The 23,069-nt window shown below is 46.7% G+C and overlaps 1 protein-coding gene across 3 annotated transcripts in view; it reads right to left on the bottom strand.

Moving 5' to 3' along the window:
* The window catches only part of GMPR (guanosine monophosphate reductase), a 52,558-nt gene that overhangs the window by 24,748 nt on the left and 4,741 nt on the right, over window positions 1–23,069 (bottom strand). Inside the window, exons 3-7 of one of the 3 annotated variants that reach the window (XM_050892529.1) lie at window positions 21,226–21,312; window positions 16,291–16,410; window positions 15,520–15,603; window positions 13,688–13,861; window positions 242–323 (exon numbers count right to left, since the gene is read on the bottom strand). In XM_050892529.1, the coding sequence (XP_050748486.1) occupies window positions 242–323; window positions 13,688–13,861; window positions 15,520–15,603; window positions 16,291–16,410; window positions 21,226–21,312 (547 nt within the window). Of the gene's footprint in view, window positions 1–241; window positions 324–13,687; window positions 13,862–15,519; window positions 15,604–16,290; window positions 16,411–21,225; window positions 21,318–23,069 lie in introns of those variants that run through there. The other 2 variants (XM_050892530.1, XM_050892531.1) reach the window with 2 other exon arrangements.

Genomic DNA, 23,069 nt, shown 5'->3' on the forward strand with positions numbered 1-23,069 from the left:
CAATAATAGGCATCTTCACTGCCAGAAGATGCAATATGTAACACTTTGAAGTATGAAACACTAGCACCCTGCCCATGTATTTCTTAAATATACTATGTGCAAGGGCACTGTTACTTTATTGACCTGAGTGGATCTAGGCATCCTAATGGGCAAGCAAAGAGCATTATACACTGGTTCCATCTGGACAACTCCTCCACCAACGTTACCATAAGTCACCCTTATTTGACTGGATTTGACTTACCTGGTCCGATACCCACTTTAATAATATCTGCTCCAGAAAGAATAAGTTCTTCTACCATCTCTCCTGTCACCACATTGCCTGCCTAGACAGAAGGAACAGTATCACGTATATGGGAGATTTCAAGACTACTGCAGTAAAGACTAATGACAATAATGTAGAGTTTTATCCAGAGCTTTTACGAGTTGAACTATATAGAGTTAGGAAGAATATAGTTCACCATATTGTTCATTGTGCATGCCACAGAGATTAAACAAATCATACAGGTACATTCTTAAGTCAAACAAATTTTATGATTGGTCCAGTAAACCCTGATCCCTGAGATCCCATTAGGATATCTGCTTTGTCTTCCATCCCTCTAATCCTCACCCAGAGGCTCTCAACCACATCATCCCTAACCATAAGGGCTATACAGTCAAACTTCTCCCTTATATACAGTGCAACTCCTCCAGCTCTCCTGCCCTGTCTATCCCTCCTGAAAAGCCTATAGCCCTCAATCCCATTTGCCTACCTCACTTTGTGGGAAGATGTTCAGATCTTATTTAAAACCCTGGCAAATCTCTTTCTCTCTTAGGATTTAGTATTCTGAGTACTGAATGAGTAAGGAAGGTGCTATTCTTGTCATTTTGTATGTTGGTGCCAAAATTGGTATGTACATTCAGACTATGTAAATCAGGGCATTCAGTTGGTTGTGGTGATGCCACAGGTGAAAGAAAGGGGTTTGGTTCCCTCTGCATGAACCCTGCAGAGATGTAGAGAGCACACTGTTAATGGTGACATCTTCTTCTTGGAAAGAAGTCCTGAATTGTTTTGTGTTCTTTACCATATTTTTCCTTGCACTTCAATAGCGCTTTTCCTCCTTTGGCCTACATCCTTGATACCTTTCTTGAAAGGGATGGCAGCCCTCTCAGCCTTTGTCTTGCTCCTTCTAGTCATCTTCTTCTTCTGTAGGCCTTCCATGCCCCTAATCAGCTGCTTAGTCTTTGTTTGCCTTCATACCAGACAGGATTTATCTTTCTTGAATCTAGGGAATGAGAACTGTCCACAGTGGTACAGGTGAGTTCGCGCCAGGGCTTTGCACAATGCTTGCCTTTCCTACGGAAATATCTTGCCTGACACACAAGAAGGCATTTGCCTGTATCACATTCATGGCTCATAGTCACCCTGTGAGATCTACTCATACCTCCAGGAACATGTGCCTACTCTGATGTTTCCAAACTGTAGCAGAAACTCATGGCGCTCCACCTGATGTGGCCTCACCTATTTCTACTCTGCAGTTCTCCACACATGGTTTATTGACGTAGGGGCTATCTCTTCTGTCAGAGCTTCAGCTGGTAGGGAGTATGGGGGCTGCAGAAACATACCACGAGATACAGCTTTTTCTGGTTCATGGATCCCATGAAATCCAGAATATGATGTGGACAAGGAAACCTACATTTCTTGAACGATGGTTTTCTGCAATCTAAATTCAAAAGACCTGAGCATGAACTTCACCCTTTCATACATTTGATGACGTCAAAGCCTGAAGGGGGGAGCCTGAGAGATGTGTTAATAGGGCTTTCACCGATTAGTAGCCTGCTGGAGTCCAGCTCCACGCAGTCAGGACCAGTAGATCCAGTCCTCCACCAGCCGGGTGAGCAATGGACGCGCTGTGTGGGTGGGCTCTAGACAGGAAGCTGGTGGTGTCAGTCTAGTCACTTTAGAAATGGATGTCTCCTCCTAGGAAAGGAAATAACCACAGCTGGCATTAACTGAGCTTCCATTTTGGAAGTTTCCTTGGAAAAAGTGCCAAATCAGCCCAGACACTGAAAAAGCTACAAGAGATAGAACACTGGTGGGTCAGAGCGATGCAGTTCGTGGCGCTGCTGTCTGTGGGGATAAGCTTTACTCTCCCAGAGTGTGAATACAGGTCACTAAGTTTTTAAATGAATTCTGCAGGCATTTCGTTAAGAGGAAGGTTGTTGCTGATAATGCTGATGTGGGTAAGGAGTTGGCTGGCTAGGTGGCCATCTGACACTAAAAGGCAACTGCCTCTCTTTAAGAGTCCCTACGCGCCTGTAAGACAGCTGCAAAGAAGGGCTGAAGATTTTGCATTTTATACGCCCACCTGAAACCACCTGAGAATGTCAGTGTGATGAAATTACTGATGACGTTATTCAGATACAAAGAAACTTTTTTTTTTTAATTACTAAAAGAAACTATGAAAAAGAATCTTCTAGCACATACACGGTAATTAGTTTGCAAAACTGGTGCAATGAGCGCAGAAAGCTGCCAGCGTATGCCTATTCAGTTAAAGAATGTCAACATGTTGATGCAAGCTCAGTGTGACGAGACAGGCCTTTGCATGTGTCCAAACATGGATCTGATGGATCAGCAGGCAGAGTGAGGGTAGAGTTGAATTCCCTTGCCAGGAGTGTCCCCTGTCCAGAGGGCTTTTAGGAAAAAGACAGTGTTTAAGGAGCAAGGATTTCAAATGACATGGGATTTATGAGCTAAAAACCTATGCTTTGAGTTACGCTTGAAAACAAACTGTTAGCCAGTACACCAGTACATTTTAAGACCATGCTTTCCTCTCTGCAAAGGGCCACACAAGGCAAATGAATACTGACATAGCACATCCTGAAACAATTTGCTATAGCTGTACTAATTGCATTCCCGTACTGTGGGGGAATACAGTATGGGAATGCAATCCCATAAATTGCGCCCCACAATTTAAGAAGGATGTGAAGGTCCTTGAATGCGTCCAGAGGAGGGCAACAAAGCTGGTGACAGGGCTGGAAGGCATGTCCCATGAGAAGCGGCTAAGGACACTCGGTTTGTCTAGCTTGGAAAGAAGGAGGCTGAGGGGTGACCTCATTGCTCTCTGCAGCTTCCTGAGGAGGGGAAGTAGAGAGGGAGGCACTGATCTCTTCTCCCTGGGATCCAGTGCCAGGACACGTAGGAATGGTTCAAAGCTGCATCTGACAGAAGAGGTTCAGGCTTGACCTGAGGAAACAGTTCTTTACCGAGATGGTGGTCAAACCCTGGAACAGGCTTCCTAGAGAGGTGGTCAATGCCCCATGCCTGTCAGTGTTTAAGAGGCATTTGGACAACACCCTTAGTATCATGCTTTATCTTGTGGTCAGCCCTGAAATGGTCAGGCAGTTGGACTAGACGATCATTATAGGTCCATTCCAGCTGAACTATTCTATTCTATTCTATTCTGTTGTTCTTCCTACCTCCTCCTTTCCCTACCAGTACATGCTGAGGAAATCTCTGATGACATTTCTTCCCAGCCCTGCACTAGCAGAAGGGATTGAATGGGTAACCATGTCCCAGCCTAGGCACTGGCTCTGTCACTTTGTGGGAAGGAGGCACGTACCTTCTGATGGGGGTGAGAGCTGTGGATCGTCTCAAGATAATTTGACCATCTGAACAAATTTGCAAAAAGCATATGTTAAGAGCAGGTTTTTTTAAAAGCAGGATTTTATTTTATTTTTATTTTGTGTTATTTTATTTTTCTGAATCTGTTTTAGAGCCAATTCTCACAAGCATTAACACAACACACATGTGTAGCCAGAAGCAAGTTGATGCATTCTTCAGTTTAGCTTGAAAAAACGTCCCTTGCAGTCTGGCAAAACAAAGTCACAGAGCTGCAGAAAGTAGCAGCAGGAATACAGGCCAAGCAGTCCCTGTTTCCTGAAGAGCGAGAACTTGAAGAATGAGGATCAGGACCAGCCACACACAAAAGATGAAGAAGAAGAAGAGGTGTGTGGTACCGTGGGGTATTTTCCAAAGTAGGACACAGATCGATGACAAGCATACTTCTTGCCTTCCAAAACTTGCTCCGCTGTGCTTCTTGGCCAGTGATGCATGAAAAGCACTCTTGTGCCTGCCCCACGCTTGTACTGCATGCAGGGAGAGCTGAAAAGTGGCAGCTCCTGATGGGGCAGCAAGCCTGGAGCCCTTCCAAGCACGGGCTGTTTTGCACAAGCAAGAACACGTGGGGAAATGGAGCCAAGGTAAGAGCAGAGCTCGCTCCCACTACAAACTTGCAACGGGAAAGAGGGCCCGAGAGAGCCCGAGAGAATCAGGGCACAAGTAATGCCTTGGAGGTGCAAGAGCAGCAGGCAAGAACCTCGCCACAATGGCCCAGAGGAGCCCTGACAAGGGGCTGTGCTCAATCCTACAGAGGACAAGAAGCAACCCCTGGGGGGCCACCCTGGGGTCCCGCCCTGGCACTCTAGAAAGCTTCCTTCCCCCAGATGTGGGGCACAAGGGCCACCTTCGTGGAGCAGGAGCAGCAGGCACCTGGCCAAAATGGCCCAAAGGAGCCCTGGCAAGGGGCTGTGCTCATTGCTGCAGAGGAAGGCAAAAAAACCCCAGAGACACTTGCTAGCCCACCGTGGGGGGAAAAAAGCCTTCCTCCCCCCAGCTGCAGGGCAGGAGAGCCCATCTTCGTGGTGCATGAGCAGCAGGCAGTAACCTAGCCAAAACGGACCAGAGGAGCCCTGCCCTGACAAGTGGTCATGCTCAATGCTGCAGAGGAAGGCAAAAAACCCCCAGGGATCACTGCCAATCTGCCCCGGGGGAAAATTCCTTCCTGACCCCAGTGCTGGCAATTGGCTATTCCCTGAGCATGTGAGCAAGACCTGCCTCCTCATCCCACAGGCTGGTCACACCTCCCAGGAGATGCCCAACCCCTATTGTCCCTCAACCTGGAGCCATCTCAGGGGCTTCTGAGAGTGGCCAAATGCCCCTGGCCTGATTGACCTTGGGGGCAAGAATCCTTCCTCTGCCTGGCAGGACACCAGTGGCTGCTCCAAAGCACTGGGACCCCTGGCAACATCTCTGCATCCCATTTCTTATGGCTGCTGCCCTTGGCTTTGCAGGGGATGAGGACAGAGCTCTGCAGTGCTCATCAAGTGCTCCTCAAGAAGGCATTCCCTTGGTCTGGCCCCTGCTCTTGGGCTGAAAAGGTCTGATAGCGTTGGGCACCTCCAGGTGTTGGTGGTTCTTCTCATCTCCAGCAGCCTTGTCCAGCCCCCTCCAAGTAATTCCGCTGGCTCCTCAAGGACTTCCTCTCAGATGCCTTCGGGCTACCCCCAGGCCAGCTCTGTCCCAACGGCGAAGCCAGGCAGGCTTGCAGCGAGGCCTGGGACGATGCCCTCTTTATCCTGCCCCGGGGCACTGTGACTGCTCTGTTGCCGGGTGCTGGCACTGTGCCACGGGGGTGATGGGGCCCCCCAAGCGCAGCCCCACGCGCCGCCCCTCCGCCCAGCATCCTTCAGAGGAAGCCCTTCAGGGTGCTGGCCCCAAGGCAGTCCCTGTGCCCAGCAGGCCCAGGGGGCTGTCCCTGTCCTTGGTGGCCGTGTACTGGGCACAGCTACTGGCCGTCCCTGACGCATCCTCTGCCACTCGGCTCCCAAAGACAAACCTAGCGCTGTTAGTCTTCCCTCAGGCCATGGCAGAAACCAACCCTGCAGCCCAGAGACCACTCCTATTAGCTGTCCCCTGTCTGCGCCAGAGCTAATGTCCATGAGGCCACACAGCGAGGAGGACCAGGGACTTGATCTGGCTGGACACAAACCCTTTTCCAGGGGGGCGGGTGGGGATGATTTCAGCAGACACAGCCTGGAGGAAAGCCACAGTGTAACCAGAGCTATCGGTTGGGATGGACAGTGCCAACAGACTGCCATGGAAATAACACAGGCTTTGAAAAACAAGTGAGCGGAGGTTACTGGTGTGGTGGAAAGGTTGGTCATTTTCGGACCTAGAACATTTGGATCCATGCCCAAAGCACAGCGATGCAAACAACAACTCTTTCAAACTGTAAAAATAGCCCATTGCTGCTATTACCCTGGCATCCCCTTTTCCCACTGAAATCAAGCTGCGCAGCTCCTCTATTAAACACATCAATTGGCTGTGTTTATATGGGATACAAAATGCACTTCAGCCACGGGGTAAAACTTTCACAGCTCATTTGTGACTTTAACATTCCTGAGAGTTATTTATAAGAGGGAGGGGAGGGGAGAGGGGAGAGGGGAGAGGGGAGGGGAGGGGAGAATAATTGAGTTGGAAGGGACCTACAATGATCGTCTAGTCCAACTGCCTGACCACTTCAGGGCTGACCACAAGATAAAGCAGGGTATTAAGGTCCCTTTGGACATTGGTCCATTGGTCCATTAAAGACTGATGAGCATGGAGCATCAACCACCTCTCCAGAAAGCCTGTTCCAAGGTTTGACCACCATCTCGGCAAAGAACTGTTTCCTCAGGTCAAGTCTGAACCTCTTCTGTCAGATGCAGCTTTGAACCATTCCTACACATCCTGGGACTGGATCCCAGGGAGAAGAGATCAGTGCCTCCCTCTCTACTTCCCCTCCTCAGGAAGCTGCAGAGAGCAATGAGGTCACCCCTCAGCCTCCTTTTCTCCAAACTAGACAAGCCCAAAGTTCTTAGCCGCTTCTCATGGGACATGCCTTCCAGCCCTGTCACCAGCTTTGTTGCCCTCCTCTGGATGCATTCAAGGACCTTCACATCCTTCTATAAATTGTGGGGCCCAGAACTGCACACAGTACTCAAGGTGAGGCCGCACCAATGCTAAATACAGCCAAATAATCACTTTTTTGACCGGCTGGTTATGCTGTGTTTGATGCACCCCAGGACGCGGTTTGCCCTCTTGGCTGCCAGGGCACACTGCTGACTCAATTGAGCCTGCTGTCAACCAGCACCCCCGGATCCCTTTCTGCAGGGCTGCTCTCCAGCCACTCCTCTCCCAATCTGTACTTGTGTCCGCTGTTATTCTGTCTCAGGTGCAGAATCTGGCATTTGTTCTTGTTCAATTTCATGCCATTGATGATTGCCCAATGCTCCAATCTATTTAGATCCCTCTGCAAGGCCTCTTGTCCCTTGAGAAAGTCAACAACAGCTCCCAGTTTAGTATCATCAGAAAACTCGCTAAGGGTGCATTCAACTCCTGCATCCAGATCATTGACAAAAATATTGAACAGAACTGGCCCTAGAATTGAGCCCTGAGGAACACCACTGGTGACTGGTCACCAGCCAGATGTAGCCCCATTCACTACAACCCTGTGCACCCTGCCGTTCAGCCAGTTCTTCACCCAGAGCACTGTCTACCTGCTCATCCCACAGCTGGACAACTTGTCCAGAAGGATGCAGTGAAGGACAGTATCAAAAGTCTTACTAAAATCCAGAAAACTACACCCACCACCTTCCCTTCATCCACTAGGTGGGTGACTTTATCGCAGAAGGATATTAAATTAAAAAGGACTCTCCCTTTGTGAACCCATGCTGACTATGCCTGAATATTGCATTGTTCTTTAAATGTCTTTCAATAGCACCCAGTATGATTTTCTCCATGATTTTCCCAGCTACTGAGGTTAGACTAACAGGTCTGTAGTTTCCCAGGTCTTCCCTCACACCCTTCTTGTAAATTGGAATAAAGTTGGCTAGCTTTCTGTCAGCGGGGACCTCCCCAGACTCCCAAGACCTTTGGTAGGTGATTGAGAAGGGTTCTGCTGTAACATCCGCTAGCTCCTTCAGTACTCTGGGATGAATCCCATCAGGCCCATCATCCCATCAGACATCTGAAAACCAAGTATGGTTTGAATTTCAGCTCTGTGGCTTGTGTCATGTCTACGGCATGTTCCTAACTAGAAAAACTGCACAAAACAAACCTGCATGAAACATGAGTCCAGTTGCCTACATCACCCATTTTGCACTTGTACTGAGATGGGCTATTCACTTGTGGAGATCTGAATTTAGGATCTAGAGATGTTCAGAAAACCACTTACATAATGATATTCCAGGACTTAGCAAGTGTTTGTAGCAGTACTGATATGGGCTGAGCAGGAGGCAAATCCTAAAATCCTTACTTAATATTTTCTTAGTTTTTATTGAAACTAAACTCCTGATGAAGTCAACAGGAGCTACCCAGGGAATGTCGGGCAAGGCCTGTTCTCCACTTACTGATTTTTGGCTCCTATTTCACCATTTATTTATTTTTAATGAATTTTACTTCCCCCTTTTATAAGCCTGAAACAGCTGACAAGCCACCACCTGAGGCACTTATAAAAACAATGATACTGTTAGGCAGCAATTTGTGGTCTATGACACAGGACCACTTAACTTTGCTCAAAACTGCAAGACATTGATTAAAAATAAAATAAAATGAAATAAAATAGAACAGTCGGGAAGTAAAGAATATATAATAGGTACAGTGTTTCCAGCTAAGTGCTGCTTCCTTTCTGCTCAGTGGTAATTTGTTACACTAAGTGTTGTACACTCCAAGGTGGGGTGATGGAGAGCATGCTGCTTACAACATTAAGGAAGCAGTTTACATCTGGAAGGCAGATGACTACCTGTGCAGTATGACATGCAGCACATTACAACTTGGTGAAATACTGGAGTACATGCAACAGATTCATAAACAGGAACGAACGGGCATTAAAGTCAGTGGCTCCATGAGATTTGGGATCAAATATGTATTTAACTTAAACAGCAGTGTCTTCTTATTAGCAGAGCATAACAGGTTGTCAAACTGTCTCTTCAGAAATGCTAACCAGACGTTTAATGTTAAGTTACTGCTAGAGAGTGTTGGAACTGCATATGTTGATTCAAAATGCTCATCCTAGCAGGGAAAAGCACTTATGTCCCCAGCATACATTTTTTCCTGGAATGCATGTACACACATCAGTGGTTTCTGTCTTTCTGAATCTGCAGATCCTTAACAAATTTTCAGGGAAAACATGGAGCTCTACAGAGCAGACTTCAACCTGCTGATGACAGGCTTGCTTCTTTTAGGTACCTTTTGCAGACCTCAGAGAGCACAAAAAAAACCACTATGAGAGAGGCACAGCTATCTGTATGTGAAGATACCCTACTATCACAGCTGAAGAGCAGGGAAAGCTGTTTTCTCACATTCAGCTGAACTCTGCTTCCACTGAAACCAATGCTTGCTTTACCATTGATGCCAGTATGACAGCTGAATAGAAGGGCTTTTGAAAGCCCCACCTGTAAGGTAAAGCCAGAATACTTCAACTAAAAAAAATCTGAAAAGGTGAATACAGAAAGACTGAGACTATAGAGATTAAATCCCCTTAAAATTAACTAAGAATATAAAGCAAGTAAAGTAATTGGAACTTGTACAAAGAAGCCACTACAGACAATACATTTTGTAGTGTATTTGGGCAAGTAGTCAGGGAACATAGTAATTCGTGGAAGTATTGTATTAGTGAAAACCATGCTCATCTTAATGATGAGCCCATGTATCAATGCATTTCTAATCTGCTGCAGAACTGGCTTTCTTGAAAGAGACATAGCGCAGTAATTACCTTACCGCTAATCTAACTTTGCTACCCCTGGCAGTAAAATAACAGCATCAGTAACAACTGAAAGTCAAGTAAACTACCATGCTTTCAGTGCAGTCAGTTATTAGGGGCTACAACAAACTACCCTGGCTGTGGGCCTGGCCTTACACACTCAGGGCAACATTCAGCTGTACCACTCCTCAGTGTGAGGTTTCAAGTGAGCGTCACCCTGGCTCATTCCAGCACTATTCAGGATGACTGAACTGTGGCTCAGTCCTGAGGGAAATCCTGGCCTCAGAAAAGTCAAAGGGAGTTTCACTACTGACTTTAACGGGATCAGGACATATTAGTGAACACAGTAGGGCAATGCCTCTTAATTTCAGTCAGGCATTTGATACTGTGCCTCATAAAAGCCTGCTATAAATACCGACTCACACTAAGACAGGAACACTGCTGCACTGATTGAAAGCTGCTGGCAAATGGCAATGGATCAAGCTGGGGAGAAGTGTCTGTGACAACAGTTCTCAAACTTTCTTCTTGTATCCTAGAGGAAAGCACAGTCTGTGCCTCCACACTATCAGGAACACCGCCAAAGGACACTTCCCACCCACCAAAGCAAGGAGTGCTCTACCATAACATGGAGAGATGATGCCCTTTGTGAGGCTGAGCCATACCAGGTGGGTGTTTGCACTCAATATTGTGACTGACCCAAGACAGCCTCAGCAGCATCACTGTCTCCTACCCTGGGATCCCAGCCAGCCCCTGCTCTGAGACCCCAGCCCTGGTGGACACGCCATGACTGGATTGACTCTGCTGCTTGTTCCAGAGATAAACTGGGAGCAGTCTGCATGGCTTTCTCTGACTGAATTCTACCGCCACTAAGGCTCTGAGAAGTTCTACTACTGACTCCAAGGGGAGCATCAGTTTCTGGCCGCTGCTGTTTCCCTCTGCTCCTGCTTTGCGATTCTGCTTGCCTCCCTCTCTGGCCCACATCTTGTGGGTGCTACTGCATCTGCAAGTGTGCTCCTGCCCCAGCCTTTTCCTTCCTGCCATACTCCCTGCTCCCCTCCCTAGGGTTTCTTCCGTATAATGAACAGAGAACACTACGAAAAGAAAAATTCAGGATAAAAATTTGGCAAAGCTTGCTGGCAAAGTTATCTTCGCTTGCTAAACAGACTTCCAGTGAAATGGAAGAACCCTAACGTCTTCAATTACACTAATAAATAAGGACTACGCTTACTGTAATACAAAGGCTCTGACCCTCCATCATGAATGTCAACTGAAGTTTTGCTTTAGACTTCAGCGAGTAGGCACAACCCAAGCACATGATGCTGTGCTACAGCAAAACACCGCACTGGCCCATTACTCTTGATTCTGGGGGGCAGTGCTGCATTTGTGAGACACTTGCGATACTTGAATACTGCTTCTTCCGCCATCCTCAATCTAATGAGTGATTTAAGGCAAGTCATGTTGTACCTTTGTGCCACTGTTTGTCTTCCCTATCCTTTGTGTTCCATGGAGAAATTGATCTTTTTGTAAATTAATATGAAAGGCAGGAATGAAAAGAGCTTGTGTCAGAGCCAGGCAGAGGAAAATAAGGTAATGTAATTACAAAAGCAAGTATTTAAAAAGGGAAAAACATGCATTTGAAAGGTTGTTACACAAGAGACCTCCTCCATCTGCACTGGAGTATCAGCCACAGAGAGTACTATGTTAACCACAGTTGCTTTGCACATCACCTTTCAGCCTCAGAGCTGAACCCATTACACGGCCCCTGGGAACACACATTCCCTGAGACCCGGGGTTGGGTTACTGTTATGTACTGCACTGCAGCTGACTGTGGAATGAATGGTCATGCTGAGGAAAGCAAACAAGGCAGCCTGCAAGGTCCTGGAGATCACTTTCAGCTATGAGAAAGCTTCTTTGTTTTTATACCTTCTATTTAACTGCTAACCCCTTTGTTTGAAAGCCACAACAGCAGAGAGCATACTGCAGGCATAGCACAAAGACATCAAAGCAGACAGAACAGGTAGCAGCAGGACATGTCTTCCAGAGTATCATAAAAAGGAACCTAGACAAGCTCCTGCATTTCAGCCAGGAATATCTTCAAAAGGCCATTTTGGCACAGAGTGTAAAGTAAACTCATTTGGAAGTGGGATAGAGGTGTGTGTCCCTAGATGAATCAGAGATTTTCAGGGACTGCACAGACTCTGGAGGCTTTGGAAAACAGAAGGTTTTTGAACACCCCAAGTTTGTTAGCATGCTTTTAGGAATGGAATTATCCCTGTGCAGGAGATGAAAAACACGAGCCATACTAAACCATGTTCAGAGAAAGGAGCTACAATCAGAGAATGCAACTGAATAGGTCAGGGCTGTATATGTGCTCAAGCAGGTGGCGCTGTCAGGACAATGAGACCTGAAGTAACAATAACCTTAGCCACAGAAGCAGAGAAACTAAGCAGGTAGCTTAACAGATGTGGGAGGTGGATGAGACTGGCTTAAGGACCTTGGACTAAAATCTGGGCTTGATACCTGACTTTGACATTGACCTCCTGTGCCTTCTGGGCAATTCATCTTGGTTGAGTTCCCTCCTCAGTCAGCAAAGTCAGCAGTCTGTGGGGAGGTGGAGGAGGGGATGACACACAATTTTCTTTCCACTCCTGATAGGGAAGATTTCTTTTTTTAACTATGTGGTTTAAGCTCCCTCCCACAACTCTTCAAGCCAAAGACACTGGACTATCATGTCACCAGGGACAATACTTCAGATCCAAAGCAATGAAACAGCTCCTTCCCTCACTGCAGTGAACATGGAGCAAGAAGCTCAAAAAGCCCACAGCTATCATTTCATACTTCCAAAAGCTCTCCCCAAAGCCATGGGAAATATGGCCATACCAAAAAGGTTCCCATGTCTGCTAGTAGCTGTTAAAGGATGCCTATTCATTAGCCTATGGTAACCCAGAACCCCACAGGCATTCTAGCCCACTTCCATTTCCAATGCCACCATCATTCAGAGGCAAGAACACTGCCTTCCTCCAACATGGGAGGAAGGAATGTAGTCTCCTCTGAGCTGCTTGAACATGCAGTTCCCTATTGAACCAAGTCAGAGTGTGCATTTATGACCATTTTTACTTAACATTTACTTTACATGTGTGAAGCTTTGTGTCTGACCTGAAAAAGTGAGAAAGTGTTGCCTAAACACATGATTTTTTGCTGCACTGGCTTGAAGAAAGGCTGGTAGCCTCATTAAGAATCTGCTACTTGTTTGAGAATTTCTGCTATTCTCATGGAAGCAAATTCAGACCCATTTCTTCAAGGGCCCTGGGAAACAAGCAGGAGCAGTAGGTCTCTGCTGCAAGGAGTCCTGTGTCAATGCAAACACCCTAATCTTAGTGCAAAAGGGCTGGAGGAAGCATGGCATTAGTGCTCTGAGAAGGGATAGTAACATCACAGAAGGTGCATGAAAAGCCCTGGCATTGACTATTTTGCTCCCTGACGACCCCGTTCACAATTGCACAATACTCCTGTGATTCTTATCGTAGGCAAGGATTAGTCTACATTCAGCTGTCTTCATAGTGATCTAATAGACGAAAACAGCCATGGGCCTCAATTGTCCAGAAATGTCGGCGCATTCCCACAGCAAACCTCAGCTTGGAATCACCAAAATAAACCTACACACTTTATGATTAGAGGTCACATCTGGTGTGGGAAGAAGGATGTGAGTAGGAAAAAAATGGGATCCACCCAGCCTGCCATGCCAACATCAAACTGCTGTATCAGAGCACACATTGAACATTCCCACAGAAATTATCAGCAATGGAAGACTGACAATGCCAATATGTTATTAAACAGTCGTCATTTGGCTCAGAGTCAACATCTTGCTGAATTGAAAGGGTAGATGAACAGAGCTGCCCTCTATATTCTCAGAAGGGTATCTGTCCACATGTATTTGTCTGCAAGACAAGAGGTTTGAGTCAGACTTTTCTTTCTTTTCCTTCTTCCTTCCTTCTTTTCTTTTTTTAAATGAGGACTCAGAAATTGATGGAACTACCACAGAGCTTCTGATGCCTACCAACCAAACTCTGGGCCCTGTTCCTGGACAGAATTGCCAAACATCCCCTCCACCTTTTCTACACACTTACCATAATGGTGTGATGTGGGAACAGGGCACGGACAGACTTCACAAACTCCACAAAGTGTTCTGAATAGCCGTTTGCCACATCCAGGCAGATGTATCTGATAGGTGGAATGGCCTCTAGAATACTTGTTAACTTGTCCAAATCAGCTTTTCCACTACCTGAGCTTGCTGCTACATGCTAGAAAGACAGGGAGAACAAAAGGGAGTAGTAGTTTGTAAAAACTGGGACAAACACACACTTCCTATGTATTTTTCTGCATAGTCTTGAGAGGACTTGTGCTGGACACCAGTGAAAATCATACTATATAATATGAAATAAATACCTTCCCGGGACTATCAATGCGTTACTTCTGTTTTGTTTAAAGGCTCTAAAATAAAGCAAAATTAGCATTTTGTCAGCTCTTCATTCACAAGCGGATTCTTATAGGCAAATATAATCACCTGGGATGGATGAAGGCTCAGCTGTAATATTAACACAAACACAGAAGAAGCCCTACCTTGGTACATTTCCAGGAAGGCAGAGTGGCAAAATTTGGGGTACTGTCAGAGCATGGAATCTGTGTCTTTAAGTTCACCAAAAACTCCCTTGATCTACAGAATCACAGAATAGTTGAGTTTGGAGGGGACCTCTGGAGATAGTGTAGTCCAACCCCCTTGCTCAAGCAGGGTCCACTACCATTGAAAACAAGCAGATTACTTCCTCCTTTGTGTTCCTATGAGTTCTTTACAATAGAAAAATAGTTTCCACAGCTGTTGGCCCACAAAACCTCTGCAGAGATCCAAGGTCTCAGAGCAAGTCAGTATTTAATCACTAGGAGATCCTACTCCAGTGATTATGAACTACAAATGAGCTAAGTGCCAAAGTGTTCAGACACAGGATATTCCTGGGACAACTTTCTACCCTATAGTGGCATATAAGCAACCTGATGAACCTAAGTGATAGGCTGGCTTTCAGACAATCCTGTAATCGAAAGTCTTTATAATATAATTCTAAAATGTGCCACAGATAAAGATATAATACAGCTGTGTGGTATTCTTTTCTATACAGAAAAAGTTTCAAAACTGCACTGAACTCCGAGGAGGAGCGGAGACAGACAGGCACGCTCTTATACTGCCTCTCCTGGTGTAGGGGCCTGCCAGAAGAACACAGAAGAAATCTGGATATGAAAACGTCAGAACTTAAGTCAATGTTTAAATTTACTAAATGGTGTTTCTCTGTAATGGCTCCAGCTAGAACCCTGTGAACAAGTTGGGCAGCACAGCTAGTAGTAGCACAGTGTGAGCTCTAGTGCAAGGAGGTAAATGGAGGACACATATGCTCTGACAACTTTCAATGCTCATCCCTGCTTGGGCCCAGCATCTTGGCCCCTCCAGCCTGCAGGCTCTGGGTCTGCTTGCACACCTGATAGCAAAGACTCTGCCTAGCACAAGGGCGTGCAGGGCCAGCTTGTGGTTGGGTTACTCAAGGCTATTCACATTTGTGGTCTTGGGCTTCTCCCTCACCAGCACTACCACAGCTCCCAACAGCAACAGAAGCACAGCAGTTAGACCTATTCCCAAGTATTTCCTTCTTCTTTGTTCAGGATACTTCTCTGTTTCCATTCCAGGCATATATAAACTTTGCTTTTTTGCATCTTAATATAAGCACTTTCATAATGGACTCACATAGCTATTCTTTTTAAACCAGGACAAGTCACTTCCCTTGATGCATTTAAGAACAGCAAATATCTTCATTCCCCAAAACCTCACTTGACAACAGTATTCCCAAGAGACTCCAGTGTATGTGAGTTCAGAACAAAGCAATAAACCATAATAATTTACAGTATGAAAATGTACCTCAAGGCATTCTGGGTGATTGGCAGCAAACAGTTTCCATTCTTCCAGAGAATAATGCTTGTGAATTGCAGTGAACATTGCATGCTAGCAAAAATAAGAAAACTGATATTAATGTCCAAGTTAGTCATCCTTCCCTCAGCTGTAGAATAACAAGATATCAGAAATTCCCATTTTAAGTATAGGCTCATCCTGCTTGAAAGAAACAGGAACAGTGAATAATAGACCAGGCAACTCCAAATGGCTCTTCAAAGGTAACTTAGCATACTTAGCTGACCTTTCAGGATCAGGTTTCTGATGTATTTCATGAAGTTATGGTCAATATTTTGAAAGTGTAAGCACTGCAAGAAGTTAAGGTGAGCCTTGAGGCCAGAGGCTAATTAACTAGAGACTCCTGACTGCTGAAGCTTTATCCAGTAACCTACACTTTCAAAACCGTTGTCAGCTAGTAATTTTTTTCTGGAAGGGAGTACAATATAGACCTCAAAAATTAAGCTCTAGAAGCTCCACCTGAAGCTGAGCTACACCCAAGATGGAAGCTTCCCAGTAAGCATCTCCACTGAAACTATCTTGTATCTGGAGCCCTGTCTCTGATAACTGTATTGCTGTAAAAGCACAGCTGCTTTTTGCAGTGAAACCACACCTTCTTGTTCTGGATTTTTTAACTCATGCCCCCCTGTTCTCCAACAAACATAGCTGAAAATCAACAAAGGCTGCTGCTCACTGTCACCCAGTGGCTTCCCAATTGTTGCAGAAATTAAAATCAAGACTTACTTTTGCCATAACCACGGCCATTTCAAATGTCCCCACGGTGTCCATGTTTGCCACTATAATGGGAATTCCTGTGTATGTCTGCTTGGAGTTGCGGAAGGTGAAGGTACGCGTGAGGTCGACCTGCAATGAATAGGCACACATTCTTTTAAGTAATTGATTGCAATCTAACAAGAGTTTTGCCACTGACTTCAGATACAGCAGGTTTGGACACTGCTTCTCAATTTTCCTCACATTTCCTGTTCTTCCTCCTTTCATTCCACTATTACCTGACTTAATTTATTTGTTTTGTTACAACTTCTGCCTTCCAAATAAGAAAGAAAATATAAAATAATGTTTTCTGTGTTAAAGAGAGTTCTTGCTGAAGAAAAAGAGAATCAAAATTAAAAAGAAAAGAAACAAGTCAGAAGGGGTTGGAAAGGAAAGAAAGGACAATGACGACTGTGGATTATTTTAGACAGAAGTAACCTCAGCTGTTTGTTTGGCTGCCTGAGAAACCCAAGTTGAAGTCCTAACTCCACAGAAATCAGAACTGAAACTCCCTCTGTCTCCAGAGCACAGAGGGCTTTGTCCCAATCTTTAATGTAAATGACAATACAATAAAGCAAGCTCTTACTTTTGGCAATGGTCACCAGCACTCTTGCCATACAATATGAACAAGCATATCCTGGCTTATTAAACCATGAGGCTACTAGTTTCTAAGTTAATTTCTTACAACTGCGTCAGCCTTCACCTTCAAAGTTATTTATTCTTCAGCATCCTCAAATGATCATGGTAACATCAGGCATTTTGTTCCTTAGGTTGATAGGTAATATCAAATTTAGAGGTAATATCAAATTTAGATCAGTTCCCACTGGTCTACTTAGCATCTTGCAAAAGGGGGGGGAAAACCATCTAAGAAATGCACAACTGTAAGACATTAGGCTAGTCTCTTTACTAACAGTGAAAAGGAAGGCTCTTTCATAGTTTTCATTACTCCTCACTTCAGCTTTAATCCAGGAACATTCGGAGACCTGAAATGAAATCCATCACCAGAAAGGAAGCAATATAAAAAATACAGGAATTCGATTATTTATTTACAACATATTTTGAGCACTGTCATATTGCAGGCTACGTTCTGGTTGATTAATATAGTGGGGGGGTTATTACTGATTTGTATAAGAGAAAGAACTTGGTGCCTCAGTGACATATTGCGAAACAGGTTCTCATTTTGTATAAGCTCATAAGGGAAGGGTCACTTTGGTGAGCAAGCTAAGATACATCTTAATGGAGACTCACCATTCTTCCCATTTACTATCAGAGAGGCCCAATTCTCCAGCCATCGCTGATGACATAACATCCTTATGGGAATTTCAGCTGCAGCTAACTTGAGAAAATAGTATGAAGAAGATAGGTATGAAATAAGTATGAAAATTTTATGTATTTTACTCCCTTTTAATGCAATTTATTAACTAGAACCAAGGAAAAAAAGACAGAGTATCACACAAGCAGTTCTACACTTAGACAATAGTACCAGAACAACTGCCTTACAGTTTTACAGAGGAAAAACATCTCTTTCAAATGAACTTAAGAAGTAAAGAAGAAGAGTGTGTTTAAGAAAAGACTGAGGCAAGATGCAAAGCTATGCAGGGAACACAAGGCCATTACTCTTTCAGTGATTCTCACCTCCACTTACTGTAACTTCTCATATGTGACTTCTTTAGCCAGCTGGCCAGATGGATCTCATGCAATTATCCACACAACTGATAATACTGTAACAGCAGGCATTTATGAGGGATAATTGCGGGGCTTCCCCCCACAAGGCTTTTGTTCTATAAGAACAGGAGAAATGGCACACCGGGTTGGAGATGTTCATGTGATGCCCTAGTTCTCCAAACAGCCAGTACTAGATGTCTGGGAAGGGAACATAAGAACAAGGCAAGTTTTGAAAGACTCTTTCCTTGGTCTACCTTCCCAGGTCCCAAGAAGCTGATGTTTAGAGACCTTCAAAGACAAAGGTCTCCTCCAATCCATTGTGCTTAATAGCCACTCATGGACAAAGAACTTGCCTTGTAATTTTTTTAATCCTTCACACCTTTAGCCCCTCCAATATCCCACAGCAATAAATTCCAAAGATGAATTATATGTTGTGTAAAAACTATGACCTTTGCCTGACAATTACATTCAGTGCTTCCTACTTCTTGTTTTGTGAGAGACAATCAACAGACACTTCTCAGTTTCACCTCTTCCATTCCACTCCTCACTTCATAGACTTCTAGCATATCCTCCACAGCTGCTTCTTCTCCATACTGAATAGGCCTAGTATGTTTAGTTTTTTCCTCATGTGGAAACCAGTCAATACTGCTGATCATCCTGGCTGCCATTCTCTCTACCTATTTTAGCATATTACGCTGTTCTTGTGAAGGGATCACCAGAACTGTGTACTCAAGATGAACATACCAAGCAGCGTCACAAAGCTAACTGGTTTTCCTTAGTTCCTCTAGAAGCACTTCTGACCATCTCTTCGTCTCTTTCCCGAGTGGTAAAAGCTAATTTATAGCTTTATGAGAAAATAACTTCTGACTCCAGGATTGCTCACCATCACTCAACAACAGTGAAAGCTTCTTTAGAAAGAAAATCATGAAATGTATTTTATAACTCCTACCTAGACCTTTGACATATGAAAGTACTAGTACACTGGCTGTTCTGTTAAAGCTCCCTGGTCTTATTTGAATTTACAAATTTAAATTAATGACTAGACTTCCTACAGGACAGCTGTCGGGTGAACTCAACATGGACAGCCTGCAGAGGCAAGTCTAGCAAAGGCAAGAATAGCACGCTGCGTGAGTTCCAAGACCCCACAGACAGATAAAGCTGCTCCCACTCCAACCATTGCTTTAACCAATTTTGACACTTGAATTCAAGCTTCAAATTTTCTGGTATCTTTACAAAAAGAGAAAGCATCATGGAAAATGAAGACAGTGCAAGAAATCAAAAACAAGTACCAACATAGCAGACCTACAAGAAGAGCTGCAAACACCCCAAACTGCCTCTCTAAGAAGTGGACTTAATCCTAGTTACTGCATAAAAAGCTCTCCTTGCGCAAAATGAGGCATTCACACCAGAGAAGCAGACGCTTGCTGATATAAGCTTCAAAGCAGCAGCCTGCTGGGTAACAGGCACTGTAGTATGCCGTCTCTGTTCCTCTGCCAGAACTATTTATTTATATTCTTGTTTTGAAGCAGACTGGGGCTGTCCATTTCAGATCTGGCTCTCACAGATACTGTTTATTTCTGTTGCTACAGCCTCAGTGATGGTGTCCAATTTCTTAACCTTCATCGGTTTTCACTGACGCCCCTCATGACATGCACTTTTTCTCATGTGAAATGTTTTTAACAGTTCATCATAGCCACCAGTTACAACCCTGCCATATCAGCTCATGTTCCTCCTATCGTTTTCCCTTCCCAGCAGCCCTTCTTTCCACAGCCTGCACGTAGCTAAATATACAAAACACTGCACTTGAAGGAGCCATGTGTCACTCGGTGGAGCACAGCTCCACCTGTTTGCCAGGCCAGCACAGTGAATTTTAAAGAGCGACCATAGGTCCCCAAGCAAATGGCTGGAAAGCGCCTACAGGCCTTACGAGCAGTAATTGCACACGATCAGGAGTTACTCAGCCGAGACACCGTTCTTTGTAAGTTAAAAACGACTAGCCTGAGATTACCTTTCTACTGTGAGGGCCTCTTCAATCTTACACCTTCATAATGGCGAAAAAGTTTTGCTTAGTTGTTGCCCTCAAAATCCCTGGCCATAGGCCCATAATAAACATGGCCACCCCGCTTCCCTTTCCAGTCCTGTCTTTCTACCTCACTCGATTTGTCTCAGTCTCTCTCTCCTACAACTCCACTTCCCCTGGAGAAAAGCTTAATCCTCTTTCCATCCCCCAACCCAACGTAATTCCTTCATTAGTCAAACTAAATCCTTTGTTAACCTTGGGGTTACATAAGGTAAACAACAAGGCACCTTCAATTCTGAGGCAGCCATCTTTTTTGTAGAGGCAATCCTCACTGGATTTCCTGGGGTCTTTCCTAATCCCTGCTGAGAAATAGCTACAGCAACATCCCAGCTAACAGTGGCCCTGGGCCAGCAGGGATGCAGAGCCCCAGGCAGCCTTGGCTGCAGGGGGACGGCTGGGCTCTGCCCACGAAGTCATGCAGCAGAAAGAGGCAGGTCGCAGGGGTTAACATAAGTAAGGGTGAAACGCACCCCACCACCCCAGGTTTCCACCTGATGGGACCCCAGCCCGGGACACCCTGTGCCATGGGAAACGCTTCCCAGCATCTTTGCTGGTTGTTTTTTATTACTACCGTTTTTTAAAAAGAGTATGTCAGTTACTCGGTAAACCCCCGAGGCTGAGGGCAAAGATGCCTGCCGGCCCGCACCCCGGCTTTTGCCGGCCCAAGCTGCGGGGCGCATAACCGGACACCCCCCTGCCCCGGAGAAGGGCTGGAAGAGCTGTCGGTTCACCGCTGCCCCTACAGCAGGCAGCCCCCACGGAAACCGGAGGTCACCCCCTTCTCAGCGCCGCAGAAATCCGCAGAGGCACCTGTTAGGAGCAAGCAATCCCTCCCCGCCCCCCCCCCCCCCCCTTTTATTTTTGCTGAGGAGCGGGGGAGGACAGCGCGGCACTGGCTTGCAGCGCCCGCCGCCTCCTGCTCCGCCGGGGCTCGCCTCGCCAAGGGGCGGGGGGGGACACGCCGCGGGCTCCGTAACCCCGGCCCCGTCCTCCCCTCCTCCCAGGAGCAGCGGCATCGCCCCCCGCACGGAAAGGGCGTTTCTATCGGGGAGGGCATTGCTACGTTAGACTGGGGAATAAAAATCAAGCAGGGAGGGAAGGAGGGTTAAGGAAGTTAGGCGCTGAGAACGGGGAAAAAGCATGCTGGGTTTGAATGCCCCCACCTCTGATCTGCTTTTGAGGCTGCTTCTTTTAGGTCTGAGCAGGACATCTTTAAAGTCCAATTTGAGGTCTGCGTCTACCCGGGGCATCTTGCTGGGGTGGCGCGGTGCGGAGGCCGGGGCTCTCCTGGCGGCGGCGGCGGCGGTAGTGGCGGCCCCGCTGCGCTCGCTCCGCTCCACTGCACCGCGCCGCCTGCAGAGCCGCGCCGGCCAAAGCCCGCGGGTCCCGCACGGAGCGTATTTATAGGGCGCGGGGAGCGCGGCGCCGCGGCCCGGGCCCCATCGCTTTATTAGGAGAGGGTTGTTTTTAGCTGAGTAGCCGGCCGCCCCCTGCCCCCTTCTCCCGCCGTAGCCACCCTTGCTTCTCCGCCGGGCTGGGCGTGGCGGGGGGGAGACGGGGACGCGGCACCCGGCCGCAGCCGCCCGTGCGGGGCGAGGCGGGGGCACCGCCGGCGGCACAGCGGACTTAAGGGCAAAGCAAGGGCAGAGGAAATGGCGCCTCCATGTGACCGAGCGGCCGGCCGCCGGGCCCGCCGCCGCCCGCCGATGCCGGGCGGCCGCTGAGGGGCTGAGCTGACATCTTGCCCGCCACCCCGCCTTCCACCGCCTCGGGCGACGGTTGCGGACCAACCGTTGCGCACCAACCGCCGCCCGGCGCGGGGGCGGCCCTGAGGCGGCCACACCGACGGGGGCTGGCGACGCTCCCAAACGTTTTTTGGGAGGCTAAGGCACGGCCCAAAACATGGTGCCTCTAACCTTATAAAAGGCCAGCCTTTAGTTTCCCTCGGCTCTGGTGGAAATGCGACTTTCCGGGGTGCTCTGCTGTGAGCCCAAACCTGGCCCCCTCCCTGCCCGTCATCCTCTGGTAAAACTGAGCGTTGCCCGGCTCCTGGGACCCTCCGAGCTGGTTCCCCATCTGACTGCAGAGCAAAGGGCTGGCGTGTGTTTTCGGCGTTAAAGACGTTGAGAAATGTGCAGCTGGTTGGTCATAGGAGAGCAGTCACAGCACCAGCCACCTGGAGCTGCCTCTGCACAAGAATTTCCTATTTTAGTACATGTAGAGAAGCAACAGGGAGCTTCTTTTTTGCCCTCCATAGCATAGAGGAGCCTGATTTGTGACTTTATATGATACATTTTCAATGGCTAGCCACTGTTCAACATGCAGTTGCAAAACCTCCATAGCAACAGAATTACACGTGCTGACTCCATCTACATCTGTTGGCACAGGGATCAATACAGGGTTATCAGATATCATATGAGATGACTTCCACAGGAGCTTTGAGCCTTAAAGTCCATTTAATTATGAAGGCAGTGGGTTGCAAGATTTGAACTTCTTTGGAAGACACATGAGCTAAGCCTTGTCAGTGACTGGAAACTGAAGCATGGGAAGATCATGGCTGGCTTCCCTTCCTCAGACACATTGCAGGATGAGGTAGTGCTCTCTTCTTTATCTGGAAGTTGCACACATCTGGTCAACACCCTGCCTCTTTTACACCTCTTTGCCCGAGTGTCCCAGATAATTCAATATGACCAAGCATGAGGCCCAGCGCTTTACACAGCAAGCAGGGCATTTGAGTGCTTGCAGTTTGAATGGCAAGGTGAGAGGCCTTGAATCTGGTTTCCAGGAAGCCTTGAGGCTTCAGAACTCTAGATGATGTTCCAGGAGAGCCTTGCCACTGTGCGTATTTCCCACAGAAATATTCAGGTGAAACAGGACCCTTTATAATTAGTCTCATCTGCATAACAGAGGCCATTCACTTGGTGGTTTCTCCACTGGATTCAACAATATAACAGAACTACTAAAATTTATCCTTCAGACAGATAGCCACATCTCCCACCATTTCCTG

Source organism: Gymnogyps californianus, chromosome 2 (genome assembly GCF_018139145.2).
Source record: "Gymnogyps californianus isolate 813 chromosome 2, ASM1813914v2, whole genome shotgun sequence".
In the NCBI taxonomy this organism is placed as follows: domain Eukaryota; kingdom Metazoa; phylum Chordata; class Aves; order Accipitriformes; family Cathartidae; genus Gymnogyps; species Gymnogyps californianus.